This window comes from Taudactylus pleione, unplaced genomic scaffold (assembly GCF_031769625.1).
Source record: "Taudactylus pleione unplaced genomic scaffold, aTauple2 ptg001339l, whole genome shotgun sequence".
Classification (NCBI taxonomy): domain Eukaryota; kingdom Metazoa; phylum Chordata; class Amphibia; order Anura; family Myobatrachidae; genus Taudactylus; species Taudactylus pleione.
In genome coordinates, this window is record NW_028285739.1 from 3,153,292 (window position 1) to 3,173,656 (window position 20,365).

General features: G+C 44.1%; 1 protein-coding gene across 1 annotated transcript in view; it reads left to right on the forward strand.

Annotated features, from left to right (window-relative positions):
- Positions 1 to 208: 208 nt before the first annotated feature.
- Positions 209 to 20,365, forward strand: part of STAP1 (signal transducing adaptor family member 1) — a 146,439-nt gene continuing 126,282 nt past the window's right edge. Inside the window, exon 1 of the mRNA XM_088463303.1 lies at positions 209 to 401. Within this exon, the coding sequence (XP_088319429.1) occupies positions 291 to 401 (111 nt within the window). The 5' untranslated portion in view covers positions 209 to 290. The remainder of the gene's footprint in view (positions 402 to 20,365) is intronic.

Consider the following 20,365-nt stretch of genomic DNA (forward strand, 5'->3'; position numbering starts at 1 on the left):
CTATGAGAGCAGAACCTGTGCCTGGAGAGATCCATTCAAATCCCTAGAAATTCCTCCAACTTGATGCACTGTTCTGATGAGAGAGATTGAATTTGGGCATATAAATGGCCTTTTACCTTTCTCTCCTCCTCCCAGCAGGTATGGGTTGGGCAAAGCAAAAGCACTGTGCATATTTTTTTTTTGGTCTGGACTTCCTTCTACACAAACACATTGTACTTCGTACACTCAGAGGGTAGCTACATGAGGAGAACGAGAGCTGAGTGACACTATTATTACACAAACTCAGAATCATGGCAGCTGCCGAACCAGCACCAAGAAGGATTTATCAGGAAAGGTCTAAACTTACATCACTGCCTCTATACTATGAGGGCTTCCTACGGATTAAACGAGGCAGAAGAACGGTAAGTGCATTATCCTGGTTCTCTATGTACAGGTGATCTGTGTGTTATGTGACTGTGAGCACTGGCAGATGTGACACAAGGAAGGATAATTACTTTATAATCTAACACTTTGACAATGTGGATTTTTTTGAAACAGTAATGTTTAAAGAAAAAGTTTCTCATTTACTTGTTTTGATTAAAATAAATATAAACAAAACAAACAGAAAACCATTCATTTCATGTCTGTTCCTTAATGTTATATTATGAAATAGATGTTACTATAAGAAAAACTTTAGGGAATGCTTCTTTACATATATATTGTTGCAATCATAATGCTTGTCCTAAAAAAACACATACTGATAATACGCCAGCGGATGAGCGTATGTACATATAACTAGTAAATCAATGCATCCTGAATCCATGCTCCGTTTTTATTCTACTATATAGGGCCGGATTCAATTAGATGCGAAAAGCCGTAATCAGCGAAAACGTTTCGAATATTGCCGCTTTTCGCCTGTTCGGAACTTATCTCCAAAATTCAATTCCAGGCGGAATTCGCCTAAGTGGAAACTCAATGCAATGTAATAGCCAAAAAAGTTTCTCCAATGAATAGCAGGTGAAAAGAGTGCAAATTTTTTATTTTAGGGTGTAGGGAACCCTTGGGACAGTCCCCCAAAGGACAAATCTGACAAAAAACCTAGCTTTGGGGTGAACAAGTAAAAAGTGAGGGGACAAGTATAAAAACTAGCAAAATAGACTTCTTGGGGCTCTGCAAGGATGGGTCAGGTGTTTTAGGATTGCAGGTGCATGCAACAAGTGCATTTTGACGTTTTTTAAAAGTACACTTTAGAGACATAAAAATATGCTTGCACCCATTTTCAAGTATCCCAAATTTGACTACTTGTTTTCACCAAAAAATCCTGCTTTCTGCCATTCTTCACCACTTATGCAAAGACGCTAATAAGAAGCAAATTAAACAACTTAAGTACCCCAAACACTTTTATTAGGGCTATTAGTAGACATCTACATTGATTCCCTATGTTAGTGCTTTATTTGGGGGGGTACAGTCCGCTTTCCCCAATTTTGACAGTACTTTCCGCCTGTTCCGCATTCGCCGCTTTCCATTTTCACCTATTTAGGAATTGAATAGGGCGAAAAGCGAGGATGCGTTAGTAAAGTTTTTGCCTCTGAAACAGGCAAAACTTTTCCGACTTTTTGCCTCTAATTGAATACGGGACATAATCAGTAATATAGAAATTTTGCCAGTAGGATTAAATGTGCCTAAAATTTACAGAAAGCCATATGGGATTGGGAGAGGGGCTTGGTATACGAGAGTCTCAATGTCGACATTCACAATGTTGACACTCATAATCTTAGCATCTGCAACATACCGACATCGTGTCATGAGTTTGTATGTCGACAATACTATCTATCAATACTATCTAGCCCTAGTTGCAGGCTACTTTGCTGATATGTTCATAATATAGACATGCATAATCTCAACGTTTTCAACATGTCGACATGTATGTTAACATTTGCCATGTTAACATTATTAAGCAGTTGTCAACATTCAGAATGATTCAGCATTACAGTGCTGACATGTTGATAAAATAACTGCATAGTGGGATTAGGCTAGTGTGTGAAGAGAACTTCAGTCTTGGATCTATCTATATATCTATTTTACTATCTATCTAGTCCTGTAACCAAAGGTATTTCATTTTTATTTAAGTAACATTCTAATGGATATCATCTATAGCTGTTCATCAACTAGCAGAAACATGTAAAGCCCACACTTTATCTGTGATCTCATGAGAGTCTCACTGTGTCAGAGCTTCGGACTTATGATTATAATGACAACTTTTGCTAGATAGGAATATGTCACGCCTGAGGGTTGGATTTGGGCTGGAACAAGCGAGAGAGACTGAAGACGAGATTTGAGAGGCGTGGATGAACTTAGGTGGTTTGAGCCAGTATAGATGTGAGGAGGTAGAGATACGGCAGTGGCTGATGGGTCCGAAGGCGAGAACTGGAATAGAATATCTTTATTGAACAGCAGGTTGGAATGGAAATTAAAATATAATGCTAAATGAATGAGTAGAATCGGATTGGCACTGGTCATGCTGGATAGAGAGCTTGATCGGTTTGAGACCGATGTTGATGATTTGAAGAACTTGATGGTATTGAATCCGATGATGAAGAGTTTATTAACGCGATTGGTTTGAGACCGATGTTGAAAAATTGAAGAACTTAATTGATATGAGTCCAATATTAATGAATTGATGAACTTGATCGGTTTGAACCGATGTTGATGATTTGAAGAACTTAGTTGATAAGAGACCGATGTTGATGAATTGATTAACTTGATCGGTTGGGACCGATGTTGATGAATTGAGGAACTTAATTGATAAGAGTCCGATGTTGTAAGCATCGGATGAGACTGATGGTTGAAGGTATCGGCTGGAATCGATGGTTGCTCTAAGAACAAGTCTCAGTGGTAAAACCAGACTGGTGTGTAAGATTGTATAGGATACTTGTTTACCAGATCTAGGAACTGAATATAACGGACTGGGACTGTTGCGATACAGAGTACCTGGGAGCGCAGCACTGAGCTGTAACTTCAGCAAGAAGCGATGTTATACTGGGACAGAGGCCAGTCAGGTAATTAAATTTACAAGGGAGGATTGGATGCTGCGATCAGCTGGTCTGGGAGCAGCACTCTGAGTTGTGGAGGAGAGTTAGGTGACAGAGTCCAACATGGCTGCGCCCATACTATTGTTCTGGAGGGAACTCTGGCATGCAGTTTGTATACCATTGTGGTGGGGAGGCATGCTGTGAGCAAGTGACTGTGGAGAGCCATCTCCATGCTTAGTGACAGGACAATGAGCAGACGGGGCAGGAGTAGACCTCAGCACCAGCTAGGAGCGATAAACAGCGTGAGCGGACCTCTGTGCTATCCGGGATTGATGTACAGCGCAAGCGGACCTCAGCACTAGCCTGGACAGGCACAGGAGAGATAAAAAGGTGGTTTTAAGTTCCGGAGCATGACAGAATCTCACTGTTGATGGACTGAACGAAATACAGAACTGGGTCCTGCAGTGTTGATAGTCTATGGTGAGAGAGCTGTCATTCATTCAGGTCCCAACTCATTCTATCTAGAGATGTGAGCAGACCACCGTTTTCTTGTTCTAAATAGTCAGCATGTTTTGGTTTTGGCAAATCTATCCTGAAGTGTTTTGGTTCGGGTTTGGTGTTGAATTTCTTTAAAAAGTTATAAAAACAGCTAAAATCATGTAACTTGGATCTGTCATTGACAACATATAGTATTATTAACAGCAATAACATAATTTCCAGTCTAATTTAACCAGCTCACAGCACCTGAAATCATGAGGGAGAGACTTACGGCCGTATTCAATTAGTTTTGCATCCGCGAAAAAGTTCCACTTACCCAACTTTTCGCCTACTGTACATCGTGTGTTTTGGACACGAAAACTTATCGCGTGCAAAAATGGTAAGCGGCGAATGCAGAACAGGCGGAATATACTGTCAGACTTGGGGAAATCAGCCTTATCCCCAAAAAGAGATGCACTAACATTGGGGATCAATGTAGAAGTGTTCCAATAGCCTTAATAAAACAAATTGGGGTACTGAATTTGTTTAAAATCCTTGTTATTAGCATCCTTGCAAAGTGGTGAAGAATGGTATTAAGCAGTATTTTTTGGTAAAAATAAGTAGTCCTGTCAAATTTGGGGTACCTGAAAATGGGTACTAGCATATTTTAATGTCTCTAAAGTGAAGTTTTAGAAAAGTGAAATTCCTCCCTCATACAAGCACCTGCACTCCCAAAAACACTTGGCCCTTTCTTAGAGCACCCACAGAAGCTTATTTCACTAGTTTTTGAAGTTGTCCCCCAACTTTTGATATTTTCGCCAGTTGGGGGGTGTACCAAGGGTTTTGAGTGGTTTCCCAACATCTACACCCCAAAATATAGATTTACACTTTTTTTCACCTGCCTATTTCAGTGCCTTGACTTTTCAAATAGACGAAAACAGAATGGAATTGAATATGGAGGGAAAAAAAAACGTTAAATTATCGCAAAAAAAATACGAAAACGGCTTTTCGCTCTGAATTGAATATGGCCCTTAAATCATCCTTCCGGGAGGGAGCTGAATGCCTGCATACAGCGGGGGGGCGTCACCATTCAATGGGTCCATTTTGGGGGTGGGGCCAGGGACGGGGTCGCACGATCGCGTCAACGTGGCTCGCCCCTCCTCACAATGCCGAAAATAAAGGCATTTGTGAAGCAGGGGACGGAGCCACGATGACGCGATTCAGCACGAATCACGTCATCGGGCCCCCCGCTGCAGGGGTTTCTAGTAGGTAGTCGGGAGGGCAGGCGGCAGCCGGAAGGCTTGCCTGCATTTCCGGGGGGTCAGGAGTGGCACCCGATATTCGGGAGGTTCCTGACCAAATCGGGAGGGTAGGCTGCCTTAAATGCAATCCAAATTGCACGAGATCCAGTGTTTAGATCTGAGTTCTGAACTTGGTAACGATACTGCCTTTGAACCTCTATATACCCCTGCCTATACCTTCCAATATCATGCCTATCAACCTCTAAGGATGACGCTAATTTGCGTACGCAGTCATACAGTAAATAAAGACTCCAGACCTAGAACCTGTGGTTCCAAAGCACAAAGTATTATTCAAGTAAAAGTACAGCAGTTACACGCTATGATCCTCATATAATCTTAGCGCAAAGAGATTATACAGACCCAAGTACAATTATACATACACAGTGCTCTCTGGTCCAGATGTAGGCATCAGCAAGAAACCCCTCGTCAATCAGCATTCAGCACGAAGACTAGGAACCCAGGGTCAGAGCACACATTTATACCCCCCAGAAATAAACAACACAATAGAGAAGTTTGTTGCTAATACCATTGGTCCTAAAGGAGAGGGCATATGTTACAAGGCATTTAACAGGTTGGTTCAAATAGACACAGCCCAGCCTCTAACAACTGGTGGTCTCTGGTTTCCCGCCTCATGCAAATCCTAACAGTTGTTCATATAATGTACATTTTGTTGCTTGAAGTCTCTGCAGTCCATAAGTTGAGAATGCATGTTGCGATCTCTCCATCGATATTACCCGGAATACTGTTGAGAGAGTACGCATCAGTACAATACCAAAAATGGCTTACTTATCACGTATAAAACCTTAGTTACGAAATAACCTTTATTTCCTAGCAATGATAATAAATGTGCATACTCGAATCTTATAGCTTATGGAACCTTGTATGTGAATATGTAATGTGTGAGTATGTGGGGTTTGATGTAAAGACGCTAGTTAACTTGGGGCAGATGCGTGCGCATGAAGCTAATATTCAGCGTTTTCATACAGGGTCTTATGCATTCGCTAATATGCGACTAGTTAACAGCGCAATTGTGCGTATTAATGTGTGTATGAGAAATGGTGAAAGATGCAATTGCATGATGCTAATAGTAATATCGCCACATGTACTAAAGTGTGAGTTTATCTAAAATGGAGCTTAGGCGGCCATTCGCAAAATGGCGTCTTGCGATCTCATTTCCAAGATGGTGTCTTGCGGCCAGTCGCAAGATGGCGTCGCTGCGATCCAATTTTAAACTGATCTTGTCTCAGCCAATTATCCAGCTTCGACAGTGGGTAGAAGACCCAAGTCGGGACTCTGTTCTACTCCGACAACAAGTGACCCGAGCCAGGACTCGGTATATCTTGGAACCCCAAAGTTCGGGTGTGTCTGGTTTTCAGCAAAACTAAACTGCTAACCAATTAAAACAATTTGGATGGGAGGTACGTGATCATGTCTCTTGGGTGGATTAAATATTTCTGTCCATTAAGAAATTAGAACTATGGGCCTGATTCAGACCCGGTTGCTAAATTGTGAACACTCACTAGGGGCGATTGTCGCATCTCTGCGCATGCGTATGTGTCAATGTATGCATGCGCGAACCAGTCAATCGTGCGCTTGTAGTACACAAACTGGACTCTGCTTTAAATGACATCGCCGTTTGTGGGTGGTGACAGGGGAAGGTGCTTGTGAACGGGGGAGTTGATGTGCGAAAGCAGGCGTGTCTGAGCGTCAAAACTGAGTTTTATGGGTGTGCATAATTAGCAAAGTTGCGTCATTGAACACGTCACTTGGTTGTTTTTTAGCCTGAACTGATCGCAGTGCTTGCGGGTAGGTAGGGGCTACCTCAAATGCTGCGTGCAGCTCCTATGGGTCTTGATGTTACCGATTAATCAGACACTTCCTGGAGATGACGTGTGCTAAGAGAGAATGGTGGATGGCTTACTCCTGAGTACGCTCACTGCCGTCGCCTCTAAGACCTAGAGGGCGTCCTTTAGCCAGACAGTGCGATCGCGGGATTTGCATACCCGGCCCCTTTTGGCAGAGAACGTTCGCAGCTTAGCGACCAGGTCTGAATCAGGCCCAATGAGTTTAAGCGCAAAATAGCATTTAATATAAATGATGGGAAACAGTCTTTTTGGTCAAGTAAACCCAAACCCAAGTTGCAATACAATATATATTCTATTGCAATTTGTTGTTGTTTTTTTATCCCTTATTGCAGCGTAATAGTGTAGTTTATATTTACTAGTATATTGAGTCTTTTGCTGCTTTGCACAACAATTAGTATTTTGAAAATAATTTGCCAGACTCAGAATGAAAGTACATGAAGCCAAAAACAACTAATTATATTTTTTATCCCTTATATTGCAGGGTAAGATTTGTCAATTCAAGAAAAGAACTTAGGGCCTGATTCAGACCCGGTCGCAAGGCTGCGTTCACACGCAGCCATCCACAGCCAAAGTATGCAAATCCCGCAATCACTAGCAAGACATTAGCACCCCCACTATGTTTTGCCGTGCAATCGCGGTATGAAATTAGATGCCCACCAGCTTGACACAAGACGCCCACTTTCCCTTAGTAACATACGTCATCTCCAGGAAGTGCATTAAACAATCAGCTGACATCGGAACCGTATGCACCACTTGTGGCTGACCATACCCTACCGCAAGCACTGCGAGCGCTGCTGTGTTTAATTCACCCCTGTGACGTGTATGTTGACGATGCGTCTTAATTATGTACCATCGACCACCCCGTCACCACCCACAAACGGCACGTCCTGTCACTCATAATTGCGGTGCGTCTGTGTACTGGTTGCGAATTCTTCCCGATTGCAGTGACTGGTTTGCGCACGCGCACTGCATCTTGTATGCATGCGCAGATTGCAAACATCGGCAGCCTTGCGACTGGGTCTGAATCAGGCCCTTAGTTCAAGACATAAAAAAAAAAACAGACAAAAAGCAAACAGACTATATAACATACAGTATTCAGTATATTCTGTGTTGTTAACTCTGTAATTTTCCAGTGACTGTGTGTGTCACTATCACAGCCTGGTGTTGGTGCAGCAGTCAGCACCCTCTCTATCTATGCTCTCTGGCCAGATTCAGACCCGATCGCAAGAGCTGTGTACTCGCAACCGGGTCGATGGTGGGCCAGTGCGCATGCGCACGACGGAGCTCTGAATCAGGGCCTCTGTCTCTCTATTATTGTTACCAGTTACTTATATAGTGCATACATAAATTATGTCACAACGCTTTACAGAGAATATTTAGCAACTCACATCAGTCCCTGTTTCAGTGGAGCTTACAGTCTACTGAAGTTTGAAGAAATAGGAGAAGGTACTCTCTTTGTTGGGGCACACTTCCTACCAAAACATATTAAAACTTAATGTTTATAGGTATGCTTTAAAAGTACGTATAACGGAACAGAACATGACGCACAAAAACATTGAACAATATTAAAATGTCCTACTTCAATCCACTGAAATAATACAATTCCTGAGTGTGTAAATAATTGTGTGGAAAAAGACAAGAACTGTATTCTATGGTTCAATACATCAAATAATTGGGAGGGCACAATTACAATATATGAAGTAATCTAATGCACTCAATGAGCATATTTTTGTCCGACTTCTTACCTTCAAATGTGTCTTATTCGCACAGAGATGCACAAGCAGCTTCTACTGAGTAAAATGATATGTGGCATGCCTACATTCTGTGTGCGACTGCGGATGTATCTGCATGCGAAATGCTACGTTACAGTGTCACAGCAGCTGACACTGTAATGTAGCATTTTGCAATCAGATACACCTGCAGTAGCACACAGAATACGGGCATGCCGCATATCATTAGATTCAGCAGAAGCTGCTTGTGCATTGATTTACGAACAAGACACATTTGAAAGGGAAAAGTCACACGAAAAGACTCTCTGCACTACCGAGTCTCACAGCGCTCACGCGTTATGTTTAACGCGACTTGTAGCGCACAGAGGTAAGATGTATGTGGACACATCTGTAGTCGAGTATTATCACTTTACTCTTGTGTGTTTTTATGATGTAGAAGGTAAAGACTAAAGATCAGGGAAACTCCATCAGCTATTTCTCTTCTTAAAATAGGATGTGTAGGCACACTATGAATATATGGAGGTGTCTAGATGCAGCGGCGGCTCCTACTCTCTTGGATGACAAACGCATATCACCGGCTTCCAAAGGGCTGCATCGTCTGCAGCCCCTAAGAGCCAGGTAGGGCTGGCCGAAAGGTAGAGTAGCTGCTTCCTATTGGAAGCCAGTCTCTGCTAATAGCAGCCTGGACCGTTATGTATGTGACCGGCAGGTAGCGCTTCCACTGGGGAGCCACTGCCAGTCACAGTGTAGCCAGTGCAGTCATGGACTGCAATTGGCTCACTGAGGTGGCAGATTTTACTGGAGGGGCTGCAGCCCCTAGGTAAAATCCGCCACTGTCTAGATGGGATGTCCTGGGTTGGGATGCAAGCGCTCAGAATACTGGCACCGGAATCCCGACATCAGTCAGAATCCCCGCTCCAGAACCCCAAACACCGGCATCCCAATGATAAGTATTAGGGGTAGGGGGACAGTTAGGTTTAGATTTAGGGGTTAGGGTTATGCTGGGGGAGGGTTAGGTTGCGGAAAAGGTGGTTAGGGGTTAGGCTACTTACCTTCAGTGACGTGCAATGAGGTAAATGGCTGGGGAGGCACTGGCTAGTATCAGAGCCAGATTTACACATACATATATGAACCCAAGGGGTCATGTGGGCATTATACAAAGGTGCAGCAGTATAAACTGCTGGAAATTTGGTGAGTTTTGATCAGGGATGTGCGGAAAAGGTAGGGAGGGGATGCAGTGCCTCACCTGCCATACACTTTTTGCTCCAGAGTTTTTACTATAAAAATCGTAAGAATAATACAAAGAAGATATTTATTATAATTTTTTTACATTGTTATTATAATTTTTATAGTACAAACTGTGGAGTATACCTAAGTATGACAGGAAAGGCTCTGCTCATCTGCTTCACCTGACCGCACATTACTGCTTACCTTCAGGCATCGGGATTCTGTTGGGATGCCGCTGTCGGTATTCTGACCGCCAGGATCCCGTATCCAACTCGTCTAGATAGCTGCTTAAGATCACAGTCTTATATTTCCCACCCCATAAATGCTCTCAACTAATACTCCCAGTTTGGTACCATTCAGCAGTGGTAGATTTTACCAAGGGGCTGCAGACCCTCCAGTAAAATCCAACACCCCAGTGACAGGTTGCCTGGCAGTGGCCTCCCATTGGAAGCGCCCCCTGCTAATTACAGCCTGGGGACAAACAGTCCCGGGGGATGTGTTTTCTCCCCCTGGGACAGTCAGTCTGGACTCCAATTAGAAAAGAGAGCACTTCTAGGGGCTGCATGTGCAGGCTTGGTGATCCCACGCATGTGCACAAGCTTCACATTCACACTGGCAGAAAGAAGTGCAGACCCACCGGCAATGACAGGTTGGAGAAACCACTGCTATTCAGTATAATGAAAGGTCTTCATTAAAGATGCATTGTGCTCAACATGCACAGTTTCTCTGTAAGGTGCCCAATTAATATGTCCACACCTTTTCTTTATAATAGAGATTTCTATGACTGTGGACTTATATTATACAAATTGTATGTGACATGAAGTCTATCTATGTAATGTGTATATTTTTGCTAAAACCAATATGACTGTAGATAAATGTTTAATGTCACTTGGAGGAAACGTATGTGCTTGGTTTATGACAAGTCATATTCAGCAGCATAGATTTGTATTTGCCCCCTAGCAGGTGCCTACTTACATGTACATGTGTGTTACTGCATGAGACATATTTTTGTGAACACAGCCTTATTGTTCATGGGCTAGGTCAGACTGCCCTACCCTCCCTCTTTCCTTCTCTCCAGTTGTAAGGAAGCAAGTGCCAGGCAGGTAGAAGTCTGGATTGGCATATATGTCTCTGTACTCTTTGTGAGCAGGCGCCGTGTCCATTTACGCATTTTGCACAAACTGGCATATTCTGTATCAGACCCCTAGATGTATTATTCAGACATGATTGGATGTTTTATGTGAAGACCACTTGGTTCTGATGTACACAGCACTGTTTGTTTTGCCATGCTATGCGTATCAAGTGTTTCATTGTTCACCATCCCCCATGTTGTACATATTTACTGTGCATGATAAGCATTCACTTCTACAGAGCAATACTTGTCAAATGTTTTCCTTTTCGTGCCATGGATAGTTGTTGTATTGCAGGCACCATCCCATAGCAACCTTTCCTTGCTCTGAGTTACGTTTTCCAAAGGTTAATACTGTACTGTCCCATTTCCAAGCTGGCACTTCTCCACTCCCTAACTGCACTCCTCTTATCAACTTGTGCTGTTTCAAGGAGGTAACTCAGAAGCCATTTAAAACTCTAATCTGCTGGCAGCCTGAACACTTTTAAGCCACGTATCCACTTGCAGATAGTGGAACGACAGTAGATTACAACATTGCAATTGTATAGCCGTTACTCATCCCCTGCAGTGCCTACACTGAACGATATGTCGTTCAGTACAGGCACCCTCCTTCGTCCCTGAGCATGGCCAATGTCGTTATCGGCAGACTGACTGTCATGTTCAGGTGATGATTGATGCTGGAAATGACCAGCGGCAGCGCTGGTCGTTTCCAACATTAAACTGCCCGATTTATGCACAATTAATGAGCGTTTGAACGATAACGATGTCGTTATGGTTCAATCGCTCATTTATATCTGCAAATGTATATACGGCTTTACTGGTTGCATCATACACACAGCAAGAGGAAAAATAAATAACATTATTTCTATTAATGTAATATTCCCTATGATCACTGTAAGGCTTCATAAGGGGGAAACTAGTGAGATTTAAACAAGTCTTTTGTCAATTCGGTTTTATTCATTTTCTTTGTTCTGTATTTTGTGTTTTTAGTATCTGTTCTTTTAATTGACAAACACATATCCTATATTGTATTCTATAAGTATTTACAAGTGCTCTGTGCCACTTCCTTTATTTAGAATCTGTTCTTATTGTGGGTGCGTGTGTATGGATAGGAGCACACTGTCATGTGTTTTGTTCAGGACGATGGATATATCTAATTCCGTTAAAATCTATTTAAGTATTTCAATGATAGAGGTGTAATATAGATATGCTATTAATATTTGTTTCTAAAGTAATCTGTGATTTTGTTCTACCATCCATATTGACAGCAATGATGTTAATGAAGAAAGTCACTATATTTTTTTGTGAAATTGTTTACACTATGAGATTGTGTATCCTTTAGTTACTAATTTTGATGCAAACCGCTTGCTGTTTATGTAAAAGCAATGTAAAATGTAGTCTTAAGTATAGGGAAATATTGTGAAACATAATATGTAGCTCTGCAAAAAAACAAACAAAAAAAACAAATAGATACTTGGCATCGTTGAATGCATTTATGTTTGTTGAATTGAAAGAGAATCTTTCACCAGGTTCCATACTGACTTTTATTTGCATAATAAATAGTGCCTTGAGCAACTCATAACATTGGTATCTTCATGACTCCATTGCCCAGGAGAGAGTGTGTTACATTAGGTGCTCAGTCGTGGGCGAATGGAGGCTAAATAAAACTACATATGTAAAATTTGATGACTTCCTAAATATTGATAAATTAAATGTGTTTTAGGGCGGGATGTACTACGTGTAACTATATGGAAGCGATGCATCCCACCAATTATTGTGTGCAAAGCGGCGCTATTAACGCCGGTATGCATGTAGAATTGCGATTAATATCTTCCGAAAAAATATTAATATCTTTTCGATGATAGAACTTCGGGGTTTATGACGCAGGAGTCCCATCTGCGCATACGCAGCTGATGCTGGGAGGGATCCAATTGGATCCCTCTCACAGAAGAATGAGGAAAGAAGCCCATAGGTTTCTATTAGGCAATGCCATCTATAGATGGCGTTGCCTACCGGGTTCAAGCTCTGGAAAGTATCTCATTCCAGAGCTTGGTAATATATGTGGAATATTTTTCTTTTCAAGTTTTACATATGGGGAATGCAAACAAAACTCAGAAATCGGCAGTTTGGGGAGTTTTGACTGCATTTTAGCCTTATTACATCGATATTTTGAAATAGATCCCATATTGCTATTTCTTTTATGTATTAATCTTATACGAATCTACAACCTTTGGAGAAAAACACCACAGACGGTAAAGAAAGAAATAGCCCAAAGAACATCTCATTCACAGAGATGTATTTTACTTTTTATACAGTTTTATCTCATATGTAATATATGGTATTTATTGGTTAGATTGCACATTAGGATTTTTGTTTTCCTAGAGAGGAGCGCCAAGTGTCTACACCACTCTGTTCTTGTACAAGCATTTCTTGGGGGTCAAGGGGAAAAGACCCCTGTATGTTGACCCCGGCTGAACCTCTATTCTAGCACAAAGCGCTTTTTAATTTCCAGAAAACACTTTCTGGTATGTGTTACCTGGGTCGTTGGTCTAAAAGGGGTATACATAAGAGCAGTGGTGCTAATTACCTTCCTTGATGAACCCCAGCAGTGCAAATCCATATATCACCAATCAGGACTATAAAGTCTTGAAATTTGCTGAATTGTGATTGATTTACGTGTTATTTTTATAAGAAAATAAATCTACCATTAGAAACAATGACTAATAATCATAAAAGATTGCAATCTGATTACTTCTAAGGCAGGTGCATTAGCATGAAAATTGATATAATAATTATACGGATATTATAACCAACATTGTGTATTGTTTTTTCTGCTTAAACATAGAACAAGGGAGATATCAGTTATAGTCTACTTTATAATGACTGCACAAAACATTTCACTGTTTCATTATTTCGACGTTTATTGGAATTTTTAACAGTTATCGTTTCTCTTCTTCATTGTGCTTCAAAATAGCCAGCTGTCCTATTATACAGTATATCTGACAGTGTTTCTATAGATGAAGGTGCTTTCTTTCAGACAGTCAGAGCAATATAGCGTTGTTAAATTGAACTAAATGTTCTTATATGCACCAGATTTCCTCTTCCCCACCCATCTCGCCTCACATCCACTGTGTAGAGTGACAGGGCATTTGTGGTATAATCCAAGAGCGTTATAGCATGTGTCTGGTCACATCACTCGTGTAACTTTATGTATTGGAAGTAGAGATGTGCGGGTTCGGTTTTATTCGGTTCTTATCGCCAAAGTAGCGCAAGTTCGGATTAGTTTGGATTTTTCTTATTGACTATCCAAAACACATGAGAGCCGGGTAGCCAATATGATGCTGTTTTTGAGATCCGAACATAACCAAGTAAATCCGAGTAAAACCGAACCTAACATCTCTAATTGGAAGCCTTTGACATTCATGAAATATAGTGAATGATAGACACAGCCTTAATTGCCATCCAGGAGATCATCAAAGGGGAGTTCCAGATAGGAGCTTAAAGGGTGCATGGTTGCGAACAATGGGCCTGATTCAGACCCGCTCGCAAAGCTGCATTGCGCACAAACCGGGCGGCTGTCGATTTTGAATAACAGCTCGTCCCGTTTTGTAGGCGGGGTGGGGATGTGGCTGGACAAACGGAGACATTCCTGAAGGAACGCCTGCCGTCTGTGGGCGGCCCTACTGACATCACGAGTGATGTCAGTAGTGAGCTTCCGGCTCTATTAGAGCCGGAAGCTCACTGGGGCCTGCGGCAGACGAGACCCTACCACAAGGGTCTCGTCGCAAGCCCGATGGTCGCGACGGTCACGACCATCGCGACCATCACCTGGCCGCTCGCAAAAGCTGTGGGTGGTCACCCACAGCTTAGCGAGCAGCCAGGAGGCCGGGTCAAAAAAAAAAAAGCGGCCGCCCTGATTCAGAGCGAGCGCTCGCTTTTTGCGAGCAGCTCTGAATTAGGTCCAATGTCCTTACAGTCTAATATTTGTAACCTATTCACTTCAGAGTTGGGCACATGTGCAAGTCAGTAACAGTAGATGTGTCAGATGCAGCAGGAATCCGACTAGAATAGAACAGATCACAGAACTGCACCCAACACTGAATCTGCACTTGGATAAAATGTCTGGCATGTAGGCTGGCAGGGCGCTAGCGTAGCATAGCACTCTCTGGACCTCATTCAGAGGCGGTCGTTAGATGCAAGCGGTTGCACACAATCAGGACGGCCGCTTGCATCCTGAACGGCCGCCTCCTTGTCGATCGTTAAGCTGTGGGTTACCACCCACAGCTTAACGACCGACCATCGGGGTTTACGACCAGACCCTAGAGTAGGGTCTGGACACTCGTAAGCCCCAGGGAGCTTTCTGCTCTGAAAGAGCAGGAAGCTGCCCACTGACATCACTGATGATGTCAGTGCGGCCGCCCACAAAACGGCAAGCGTTCGGAAATGAACATCTCTGTTTTGGAAACCACCCCCCCCGGCCCGCCTACCAAACGGGGGCAGCTGTCGATCAACATCGACAGCCACCCCTTTGGTAACGAGCTCCGGAGCGTCAGAGTTTCTCTGTCGCTCCGGGGCTTGCGCATGCGCAGGCCAAACCATTGAGTCGGTTACGAGCGCATCGGCGCTCACGACCGACTCTGAATGAGGTCCTATGTCCCTGCTTAATAGGCTTTCATGTTCCGCTGGCCATAAACACCGGAAAAATATCTTCATTTTGTCACTTTAAAGACTGTGTAACTTCCAGTCCCTGCATTCACAAATGAATATAAATACAAAGCTCTGATCTTTTTATATCATTAAAGTGATAGTCTGCAGATAATACAGTTCTAATAGATTTAAACACACAGGTAATTCAAGAACAAGAAACACAGGTTTCAAAGTCAAGTTACGTGAATACCCCAGGGGTGTGATTTTGTGGTATAATCAGCAGTGGCATAACATGTAGTGGTCAAGCAGGACATGTGCCCTGTGTGCCGTCGGACCGTCGGCATGGGGGGGTGCCGTCGGACCGGCAGCGTGGAAGAGGTGCCGCTGGGTGCGGTCCAGGACACTGGCTTCAAGTCAGTATAGTGCGGACCACACAAAAGGCCTGATTCAGACCTGCTCGCAAGCGCTATGCGCTCATGAGCGGGTCGATGTTAGGCCACTGCGCATGCGCACGCCGGAGCCGGCTCCGATGTGCGCATGCACGACACCCGGCTAGCGACGGGCGCTCCGTCGCTCCGGGTCTCACACCAAAAGGGGGTGGCTGTCGATTTCGATCAACAGCTCACACCGTTTTGGAGGCATGGCGTGGGGGTGGCTTCACAAACGGAGGCATTCCCATGCGAATGCCTGCCGTTTGTGGGCGGCCCCAGTGACATCACCAGTGATGTCAGTGGGAGAGCTTTGGGCTCTATTAGAGCCAGAAGCTCCCTGGGGCTACCACAAGGGTCTCGTCGCAAGCCCGATGGTCTTGACCATCGCGACCATCATCCTGGCCGCTCGCAACAGCTGTGGGTGGTCACCCACAGCTATGCGAGTAAAAAAAAACCACCCTGATTCAGAGCGAGCGCTCTTTCAGAGCGTCCGGCTCTGAATAAGGGCCAAAGTACGCTCCGCACTACACAGTACTAAAAACACAGTAACAAACAACGGCGGCGGCTAGTACACTCACACTACCCGGCTGGTGTGTTTGTTTTGGTAGCCAATGAGAGTCAAACAGACTCTCATTGGCTGCTGCACCCACTCATGAGCTCCGGCCCCTGCAGTGGGTGATCAGAGAGATGTCATTACGTCTCTCCCATAGTGCAGAGTGTAGAGCGGGCCGGGAGGATGGAGAAGCGGACATCGGGCGGGCGCAGGAGCAGAGATTTAGGTTAAGTGTTTTTTTGGGGGGGTTTTGAGGGTGTGTCTTTGTCCTATATATGTAAGGGGCACTGGCACTGCATAGGGGGGCACTATATAAGAGGCACTATGGGGGGCACTCCATAGGGGGTACTACTACTGGGGGCACTATATAAGGGTCCCTACTGGTGGCACTGCATAGGGGGACTACTACTGGGGGTACTGAATAGGGGGGACTAAAACTGGGGGCACTATATAAGGGTCCCTACTGGGGGCACTGCATAGGGAAGACTACTAGTGGGTGCACTATATAAGGGGCACTACTGGGGGCGCTGCATAGGGGGGACCACTACTGGGGGCACTATATAAGGGTCACTACTGGGGGCACTGCATAGGGGGGACTACTACTGGGGGCACTAAATAAGGGGCACTACTGGGGGCACTGCATAGGGGGGACTACTACTGGGGGCATTATATACGGGGCACTACTGGGGGCAATGCATAGGGGGGACCACTACTGGGGGCACTGTATAAGGGGAACCACTATGGGGGACACTGTATAAGGGGGACCACTCCTGGGGGTACTATATAAGGGGCACTACATAGGGGTTCTACTACTGAGGGCACTATATAACGGGCACTGCATAGGGGGGACTACTGCTGGGGCACTGCATAGGGGGGACTATAACTAGGGGCACTGCATAGGGGGGACCACTACTTTGGGCACTGCATAGGTGGGACCACTGCTGGGGGGGCACTGTATAAGGGGGACCACTACTGGGGGCACTGCATAGGGGGACCACTACTGGGGGCACTGTATAAGGGGCACTACGGGGAGCACTGCATAGGGGGGACCACTACTGGGAGCACTGTATAAAAGGCACTGCATAGGGGGGACCACTACTGGGGGCACTGTGTAAGAGGCACTACTGGGGACACTGTATAAGTGACACTAATGGGGCCACTGTATAAGGGACACTACTGAGGGCACTATATAAGTGGCATTAATGGGGGCACTGTATAAGTGGTGCTACTGAGGGCACTGCATAAGGGGCACTACTGGGGGCACTGTATAAGGGTGCATTACTGGGGGCACTGTATAAGGGTGCATTACTGGGGGCACTGTATAAGGGGCACTGCTACTGGGGACATTGCAAGAGGGGCACTACTACTGGGGGCATTAAGGTGCATATGGAATGCAAAGGAATGTTCCCAGAGTGACGAGAAACGGTGGTGTGTCATGTTGACATGCCCCCATTTTCCAGTGGCCATGCCCCTTGTGGCATGTGATCACTCCCACTTTTTCGGCACGCGCCTTCGGTGCGCGCACATACTTTGAGGGTGAGGCTACGTTTTTTACTTGCCCTGTGCTCCAAATACCCTAGTTACACCAATGATAGTCAGTGCAAGGTTTGAGGGGATTGGAGCACAGATGTGATTGAGTTCACTCAGTTCCAGTGTTAAAAACAAGCCCCATGGTGCTAATACTAATGGTAGTAGTGAGCACACTCAGCATGCAAGGGTCCCTGACAAATTGATTTGTGGGGGATTGAAATATCCTTAAGTAAATTGTACACATAATTGTATGTGTATAAGTGTTTGGTAAATGCCTATGTTCATACTGTAATGCTAGTTCAAGTAGTTTTTTTTCCCAAAGTAACATGTTTTTCTCAAGATCGTAGAAAAAGAACCAAGCTTTCTACAAGATCTGTGTTCCAACTTACATGTATTTGTTGTAAAACAATACACATATATTGCACCTACACTATGTATTATGTAGGATGGGGCCTACACTAGCAGTCCCACTGTAGCAGCAGTATTTTAAAGTTAGCTGTGCTGCTTTATTCCATTGTGTCTTCAGGTGTCACCTCATCCTGCTGGCTCTGCAGTAAAGTGCTCCTGGGATTCTGCACTCCCACTTGAGGAACATGGTCTCAGCAGTCCAAACACTGCCAGACCCCTTCTCTCAGCTTCCTTCAAGTGAACACCGCTCAGAGTTATTGTTGGGGCTCCCAGTACTGTCTTCTCTCATTTATTCCCTACAGTTGAGACAAGACTGAGTTCTGATCTATGAATTTAATTATTTATCATGGCTTAGCCTCAGTTATGTGGTGGTGGACAGGGTTGTGCTTCTATTTATCCACATATTTTATGATTAGCAGCCCCCAGCACTGGTTTTGCCTATCACACCGACCATAAATAATTTGATTTGGTCCTGGACCGGCAACCAGAGGAGTAGCGTGGAACCATGGTGCCTGGAGAAAGTGCATGTCATACCACCCACCCCCTCCTTCCTGTACTGAGCTGCGCCAGTGGGGTATGGCCAGCCTGCGGGGGAATACTGAAGTGAAGAGAAAAAGAGCATTGAGGTACCATTGGGGGAATGGAATTCTTCGGTGAGGCACTGTCTGACATTAAGGGGTAGCTTTTTTGGCACTGCTTTATTTATGTATAGCAGCTAGGATCTGACTTTTATCTACTTTGAATCATTGTTATTAGTCACTAGAGGAGATTGTATTATATATTCTGATCATGTAACTTACATTTACAAAATAAATGTGCAAAGGTGAAATGCCACAGGGTGCACAGCTTATTACTGCAATTACTGCCCTAAACAGCTGACACTGGAGTGGGAACACATATGGGAAGCTCTCTTTTCAGCTATGCTTCTATTTCGCAAATATACAGTATATTAATGTGAGTATTACTAATAATTATCTGTCTACCACCATTATTATTATTTCAGGTCTCCTAATATTTTTTAAAAGACCTTTCAAATAGCACTGTATGGTCATGCCTGAGAACACCTCATTACTTTAAGTAGTGACTTTGTTTAATCTAATACCTAATAATTGAAGTTTAGGACTTTACCTCAGATGTGTCACTTTTAAGTCCATTGAAGAACAATGAGGAGAGGAGGGAGGGGATCAAAGAGGAGAGGAAAGTGCCGATCAGAGTGGGGAGGTGACAAAAACCAATATGAAAAGGAGAGGGGTGGTGACAGAAGCCAATAAGAAAGGAGTGGATAGGGGCAAAGAGCCAAACACAGTGTAGAGAGGGGAGGGAATAAAAGAGGTAAGAAGTGAATGTAATCAATCTGACAGGAAAGGGGAGGTGACAGAGGAGGGAGGGCCAGAGAGGAGACAATCTGGGCATCTTGAGGGAGCATGAAATGTAGAAATGGATCTCAGATCCTTAAATTATTTAGGATATAGAGCGAACAAACCGAGATAAAACAAACAGGTGGCCATCATACTAAGTTGCGCCCATGAATTCCGGAAACTTGGATGGCACCCTCTGTCCATTTTGGTGCCCGGAGCTCATGCTCCACCGGAACCACCCTCACTACTCCCCTGCCAGCAACCCATTGCACCCTTGCAAGTTCCCCAATTCATGACACCCAGTTTGGGAACCACTGCTATATACAGTATATTACCACACATTATTGAATCAAACAGTACCCAATGCCTGTAAATGGAGGTGGAACAGGGACTGACACCATTACAGTATAGAGGATGGATTTCTCAGCCTTTATCATGTCTTCCCACACCTGTTTCACAGGAGTCTCATATTACTGCTCTTTGCTGTTAATGTTTAGATGCTCGGATTAGTTATATGTTCTCCTAACCTCTCTCATTTCAAATCTGTCTAGAAATGAACACACACTAGTTGGCAGGACTGAAATACCTTTTGCTGAATTCTCAGTTAATCTGTAAATATTCATTGACCTGCTTATTCCCTTTATAGGAGCTGCAGAAACTGCCCACTGTAATCGTTTTTCCAAGGCTCCTACAGTGAG